At 46.9% G+C, this 7,913-nt stretch overlaps 1 protein-coding gene across 1 annotated transcript; it reads right to left on the reverse strand.

The window, feature by feature from the left end:
• Positions 1-616: 616 nt before the first annotated feature.
• Positions 617-3,151, reverse strand: LOC122546231 (sperm flagellar protein 2-like; the record flags this gene model as incomplete). The annotated part of the gene is made up of 2 exons (XM_043685019.1): positions 617-723; positions 2,922-3,151. Coding segments are annotated over 2 exons (337 nt in total), but the record flags the coding sequence as incomplete, so codon positions are not given.
• Positions 3,152-7,913: the final 4,762 nt, after the last annotated feature.

Here is a 7,913-nt window from a genome sequence, read left to right on the forward strand (position 1 = left end):
CACAGGGCGCTGGGGGGGAGAGGGGTTTGAATCACACCACAGCAGCTGGTGAGAATTGAATTCAAGAAAAAGTCTAATGATGAACAAGAATCCATTGTCGATTGAGAGAAAAGACCATCTGAGTCTCTAATATCCTTTCGGGAAAGAAACTGCCATCCTTACCTGATCCAGCCTGTATGTGACTCCAGACCCACAGCAATGTGGCTTATTGTTAACTGCCCCTGGGCAATCAGGGATGGGTAATAAATTGCTGCCTTAGCTCACATCACCCTCATCCTGTGAATAAATGATTATAAAAGGTGATTTGTCTGGAGTACATATACACGGCCTTCAGAGTCCATCTGGGGTCATGTGATCCTCAAGATAGAGGGTCACTGCTGGCCACCTTCCCAAATTCCTGAAGAAGGGCCTGTGCCCGAAACGTCGAATCTCCTGTTCCCTGGATGCTGCCTGACCTGCTGTGCTGTTCCAGCAATAAAGTTTCAACTTTGATCTCCAGCATCTGCAGACCTCACTTTCTCCACCTTCCCAAATTGCCTTGCCTTTGTTTGATTTGTTGTAACTGAGGAAAATGCAATGTGTAGGTCATCAGTCAGTGACTGAGGAGGTGGCCTACCTGTGAGTAAGAGATGGAACTCCATTGGTCAGGCATTTGGTCTGTGCCAAGGTCCATTGTCACCAGGTCCTGTAAAATCTCAATGAATTCCTTTTTCAGCATGACACCTGCAGCGTACACGAGAGAGAAAGGGGGAGAGTGACTGTCCAAACAGGATTCAAGCATCAATCCCAGGGAGTTGGGGAGGGGGAGTGCCTGAGAGGGGAGAGGATGGGAGGTGTGGGGAGGGGAGGGAGGAGGAGGAGAGGAGAGGGGGGTGTGAGGTGAGGGGAGAGAGAATCGCCTTGTGAGTGTCACTGAGAGGAGCAGCCAAGGTAAAGGCCGTGTTTTTCTTCCAAAGCCCACCGAGATAGGATTCGGTTTTCAGGCCATCTCATTACCTCAAAATGGTTTCATCATTTCCCCAGCTTTGTCTCCTTCACAAGTTTGAAATATGACATTTGCTTTCCCTCGATTTCTGAATATATGTTCAGACCATACTATTTTTTTTAGTATTTTTGATCATGGATTAATATGGAAAGGAGTTTCTGTACTTTTAAAGACAAGTCGCTGAACCTCTGTGTATGTGTGTGGTGTTTACGCTGCTCTTTACCTGGAGAAAGCCTGGCCCTTGGTGGGCAGTGCCAGGGGGTGGGTGTAGAGGTATGCAGCGTGACATTTGACTGCCAACAGGTAGCTGATTGGTTTGTGAGCAGTCATAGAGGCCAAAGGTCATCAGTCTAATGACAACTCTGTTGGTTTGTGCACAGCGGAACAGCTTGTGGGTGTGAACGATTCAGTGAGAAGCCTTTGGACTGTTAGAATGACAGGTGTTGTGACTGTGTCTCTTTCTCTGCAGTAAAATCCAAGCAGCCTGAAGAAGGCCAGTTGCTGTAAGCTGTTACCTTGAACTAGAGACTAAGGGACTTTGTAGTTAGTGTACCAATCACCCTGCGCTATCTGCAAAGAATAGGGAAAAGGAGAATGAAGAACAGAAAGTCTTGGCAAAGAAAGGGGAAATTTGAACAAACCTGATGGGACTGTCTTTCCCCGGTTTTTCCCCAACATCCATAAAGTCAATGTTTTTTTGTCTGTCAGTGTCTATGCAGGTGTGTGTACGGGGCGTTTAAAAAAGGATTGTGGGTCAACAAGTAGAGTCACATGTGAGAGGGTGGTGCTGGAAAAGTACAGCAAGTCAGGCAGCATCCGAGGAGCAGGAGAGTCGACGTTTCGGAAAATCATTCCTGATGAAGGGCCCCGGCCCGAAACATCGTTCTTCCTGCTCCTTGGATGCTGCCTGACCTGCTGCGCATTTCCAGTGCCACACTCTCGACTCAGATCTCCAGCATCTGCAGTCCTCACATTCTCCCAGACTTCACTGTTCCAAATGGAGTCATATGTTAATAACTCCTAGAAATTTACTTGTGATTTTTTTTTTTGGTTCCCTACAGTGTGGAAACAGGCCCTTCAGCCCAACCAGCCCACACTGACCCTCCAAAGAGCAATCCACCCAGACCCTCCAAACACTACGGGCAATTTAGCATGGCTAATTCACCTGACCTGCACATCTTTGGATTTGGGAGGAGACCCACGCAGAGACGGGGAGAATGTGCAAACTCCACACAGACAGTCACCCAAGGCTGGAATTGAACCCGGGATCCTGGTGCTGTGAGGCAGCGGTGCTAACCGATGAGCCACTGTGCTACCTCTTGCCGATCCTGAGGAAAGACAGACTTGCTGGAATTTAGAAGAATGAGGGGATCTCATAGAGACCCTGATGGGACTGGACAGGCTCGATGTTGGGGATGCCCAGAACTAGGGGTCACAGTCTAAGAGTTAGGGGTAGGCCATTCAGGACTGAGGTGAGGAAGAATTTCTTCACTCAGAGTTGGGAACCTGCAGAATCTCACAGGAAGCTGTTGGGGTCAGTTCATTGCATATATTCAAGAGGGAGTTGGACATGGTCCTTGTGGCTAAAGGGATCAAGGAGTATGGGGAGAAAGCAGGAACAGGACACTGAGATTACATGATCAGCCATGATCGTGTTGAATGATGGTGCAGGTTCGAAGGGCTGAATGGCCTCCTCCTGCCCCTATTTTCTATGTTTCTGTGATTAGGATTTACTTCTTTCCAATAAGCTGTGCTTCTTGTTAAATACAGAAACCTGATCTGTGTTTCCATCAGATACCTCAAATCAGGGACTTTGCATACTTGGATGAAATAATGAACTTTAGTGGTGACGTTGAGAGGTTCAGTGATTGAGAATCAGTCACTTTCCCATGTGATTGTGACAACAATAGCAGCCTGTCCATGTCTGAGGACTTACCTGTGGGTGCCACAAGCATAAACTGTCGATGCAGGTGACTGAGCTGCTCAATTGTTAGCTCTCCTTCCTTTGGAATCTCTTTGGAAGGTTCGCGTGTGAATGGTGGAGGGTCAGGAATCACCTTCACATCTCCATTGACAAAGAACTCCTTGCTTTTGAGGATGAGCTGGTGTTCAATCTTTGTGCCAGCATCCACATACCCCAGGCTGATATCCAACAGAGCGTTGATGCTGGAAAACCACACAAAGGGTTGGATTACAGTCAGTAACTAGACTCTTAGGAGATACAAGAAGGGACTACTTAAAGTCAGTCATCACCATATACAGCAAGAACTAGAGACATCCATTTATTGTCAGGGACAGAGAGGAGTGAAATCGAGGGAAAAGAGTGAACTCTCTACAATGTGAAGAAGGCTTTTTTGCCAGCCATGTGATCACAGGAGCAGAGGTGTTGCTTGATTTGTTTGTGGGTCAGTATTAGACAATGTGCTGGCCACTCGTAGAACATAGAACATTACAGCTCAGTACAGGCCCTTCGGCCCTCAATGTTGTGCTGCCCTGTCATACCAATCTGAAGCCCATCTAACCTGCACTATTCCACTATCATCCATATGCTTACCCAATGATCATTTAAATGCCATTAAAGTTGGTGAGTCTACTACTGTTGCAGGCAGGGCATTCCACACCCCTACTACTCTCTGAGTAAAGAAACTACCTCTGACATCCGTCCTATATCTATCACTCCTCAATTTAAAGTTATGCCCCCTCGTGCTCACCGTCACCATACTTGGAAAAAGGCTGTCCCTGTCCACCCTATCTAACCCTCTGATTATCTCATATGTCTCTATTAAGTCACCTCTCAACCTTCTTCTCTCTAACGAAAACAGCCTCAAGTCCCTCAGCCTTTCCTTGGAAGACCTTCCCTCCATACCAGGCAACATCCTGGTAAATCTCCTCTGCACCCTTTCCAAAGCTTCCTATAACACAGTGACCAGAACTGTACACAATACTCCAAGTGCGGCCACACCAGTGTCTTGTACAGCTGTAGCATAACCTCATTGTTCCGAAACTCAATCCCTCTACCAATAAAAGCTAACACATTGTATGCCTTCTTAACAACCCTGTCAACCTGGGTGGCAACTGTCAGGGATCTCTGTACCTGGACACCGAGATCTCTATTATCAAGAATCTTACCATTAGCCCAGTACTCTGCATCCCTGTTACTCCTGCCAAAGTGATTCACCTCACACTTTCCCTTTGTCCTTTTCATCATGAAAAACTTCCAGGTTGCAGCTTGGAGGATCAGGCCAACAACACACAGTCAGGATTGTAAATCCAGACCATTTCTTTTTCAATTAATGCTTTCACTTGTGCCCAATTGCAAAAGACTGTCAGCTGAGCTATTCCCTGAAAGATCCGATCTGGCAGTTCCTCTGTGAGGTATTGCTGGAAATGTTATGAGGGAGACATGAAAGAAAATAGGATGAAAATTCCACTGTCAAATTGCCCTTCCTCCTTACTTATTCTGTTCCTTTTTAACATTTCTAAACTTGCAAAGCTCATTTAACTTAGATTAGAATCCCTACAGCGTAGAAGCAAGCTATTCAGCTCATCAAGTCCACACTGAGCCTCTAAAGGGCATCCCACCCAATCCCTGTAATGCTGTATTTCCCATGGCTCACCCACCTAGCCTGCGCATCCCTGGACACCATGGGGCAATTTCCCATGGCCAATCCACCCTAACCTGAACATCTTTGGATTGTGGGAGGAAACCGGAGCACGCGGAGGTAACCCACACAGACACAGGGAGAATGTGCAATCGCCACACAGACAGTCACCTGAGGCTGGGAATCAAGCCTATGTTCCTGGTGTGGCGAGGCAGCAGTGCTAACCATTGAGCCACCGTATTGCCATGCTCCAAAAGTGTCTACACCACATCAACCGGTTTACTCTCATCTACCTGTTTGGTCACCATCTCACAGAACTCAATAAGGTTTGTGAGGCACGATCTACCCTTCACAAAACCATGCTGACTATCTCTAAACAAATTATTCCTCTGTAGATGATAATAAATCCTATCTCTTATCACCTTTTCCAACACTCTACCAACAACTGAAGTGAGGCTCACTGGTCTATAATTACCAGGGTTGTCTCTACTCCCCTTCTTGAACAGGGGAACCACATTTGCTATCCCCCAGTCTTCTGGCACTATTCCTGTAGACAATGACGATTTAAAGATCAATGCCAAAGGCTCGGCAATCTCCTCCCTGGCTTCCCAGAGTATCCCAGGATAAATCCCATCCGGTCCAGGGGACTTATCTATTTTTATACTTTCCAGAATTGTAACACCTCCTCCTTCTGAACCTCAATCCCATTTAATCTAATAGCCTGTATCTCAGTATTGTCCTCGACAACGTTGTCTTTTTATGTGTGAATACTGACAAAATTTATTCATTTAGCGCTTCTCCTATTTCCTTGGACTCCACGCACAACTTCCTACTACTGTCTTTGACGGACCCTAATCGTACTTAAGTCATTCTTTTATTCCTGATATACCGATAGAAAGCTTTAGGGTTTTCCTTGATCCTCCCTGCCAAGTTGTCTCATGACCCCTCCTCGCTTTTCTTAACTCTATTTTTAGGTATCTTTCCTGGCTAACTTATAACTTTCAAGCACACTAACTGAGCTTTCACCTCCCAGCCTAACATAAACCTCCTTCTTTCTCTTGACAAGAGATTTAACTTCTTCAGTAAACCATGGCTCCCGCACTTGACCACTCCCTCCCTGTCTGACAGGTACATACTTATCAAGGACACACAGTAGCTGTTCCTTGAACACGCTCCACATTTCAATTGTGCCCATCCCCTGCAGTTTCCTTCCCCATCCTATGCTTCCTAAATTTTGCCTAATCGCATCATCATTGCCTTTCGCCCAGCTATAACTCTTCCCCTGCGGTATATACCTATCCCTTTCCATCACAGAAGTAAACATAACCGAATTGTGGTCACTATCACCAAAGTGCTCACCTACCTCCAAATCTAACACCTGGTCGGGCTCATTACCCAGTACCAAATCCAATGTGGCCTTGCCCCTTGTTGGCCTGTCTATAGACTGTGTCAGGAAACCCTCCTGTACACATTGGACAAAAACTGACCCATCTAAAGTACTCAAGCTATGGAGTTTCCAGTCAGTATTTGGAAAGTTAAAGTCCCCCATAACAACTACCCTGCCTCTCTCGCTCCTATCCAGAATCATCTTTGCTATCCTTTCCTCTACATCTCTGGAATTTTTCAGAGGCCTATAGAAAACTCCCAACAGGGTGACCTCTCCTTTCCTGTTTCTAACCTCAGCCCATACTACCTCAGTTGACGAGTCCCCAAACATCCTTTCTACAACTGTAATACTGTCCTTGACCAACAATGCCACACCTCCCCCTCTTTTACCACCTTCTCTGTTCTTACTGAAACATCTAAATCCTGGAACCTGCAACAACCATTCCTGTCCCTGCTCTATCCATGTCTCCGAAATGGCCACAACATCGAAGTCCCAGGTACCAACCCATGCTGCAAGTTCACCACCTTATTCCGGATGCTCCTGGCGTTGAAGTAGACACACTTCAAACCACCTTCCTGCTTGTCGGTTAACTCTTGTGACCTTCAAACCATATCTCTGACCTGACTACTCTCAACCTCCTGGACACTGGAACTACAATTCAGGTTCCCATCCCCCAGCTGAATTAGTTTAAACCCTCCGAAAGACCATTAGCAAATGTCCCCCCAGGATATTGGTACCCCTCTGGTTCAGTGAAGACTATCCTGTTTGTACAGGTCCCACCTACCTCAGAATGAGCCTCAATTATTCAGGTATCTGAATCCGTCCCTCCTGCACCATCCTTGTAGCTGTGTTCAACTGCTCTCTCTCCCTATTCCTCACCTCGCTAGCACGTGGCACGGGCAACAAACTAGAGATAACAACTCTCTTTGTTCTGGCTCTAAGCTTCCACCCTAGCTCCCTGAATTTCTGCCTTAAATCCCCATCCTTTTCCTATCTATGTCGTTGGTGCCCATGTGGAGCCCGACTTGGGGCTGCTCCCCCTCTCCCTGTGGCTGACTTACCATACAGGGTGAATCAGCCACAGGCATGTGGTGAATTGATGTATTCCCCACATGGGATTCCAGTCAGCTGGCTAATAGGACCCTGCAGCAGCCCATCAGAGACTGAGAGGGTTCCAGATTCAGACACAAGATGTGGTCATTGAAAACTGAAAATCCTGGAAGAAAAGCTATTGGTTAATGTAACAACTTGCAGCCCAACTCTGTGCAGGCTCCAAGCAAGAGGCCTTGCCGATCAGAGTGAATCCTTGCTGAAATATTTGAGCAGCCGTACCACAAATGAGTGACTGCTCCGAAAAACAATCGGCAACAGAGAAGGTGTAACAGCACCCGACACGATCACTCAGCCTTCCTCCCCTCAGTTCCCACACATGCCTGCGGACTGTTCCAATGTTCCTCCTGTTTTCAAAGGAAATAAAGCAGCAGAGCTTCAGGATTGGGCTGGGGAGGGGTGCGGGGGACTGACTGACTGACTGACTGACTGGCTCCATAAATCACTGTGACTTTACACCAGGAGCTGGCTCGACTGATCATTGAGAGGCTGCTGAGGCCATAATACACCCGCCACCAGACTGGACAAAAACGCATGTTGCTGGAGAAACTCAGCAGGTCTGGCAGGATCTGGGAATGGCAGAACTATTTTGAATAAAGGTCACTGGACACAAACTGTGAAGAGTTCCTCAATCCAGAGATGCTGCCAGCTCGGCAGAGTTTCACTATCACTTTCTGCTTTCGTTTCAGACGTTCAGGAGCTGCAGTAACATATTTTATTTCACCATCTGCCCAGGTCAGTCATTGTCGCACTGAATCATAGAATCCCAACATTGCAATACAAGACCACAGTGACAGACCCACCACACACCCAGAGTACACACTGAGTG

Source organism: Chiloscyllium plagiosum, unplaced genomic scaffold, assembly GCF_004010195.1.
Source record: "Chiloscyllium plagiosum isolate BGI_BamShark_2017 unplaced genomic scaffold, ASM401019v2 scaf_101199, whole genome shotgun sequence".
In the NCBI taxonomy this organism is placed as follows: domain Eukaryota; kingdom Metazoa; phylum Chordata; class Chondrichthyes; order Orectolobiformes; family Hemiscylliidae; genus Chiloscyllium; species Chiloscyllium plagiosum.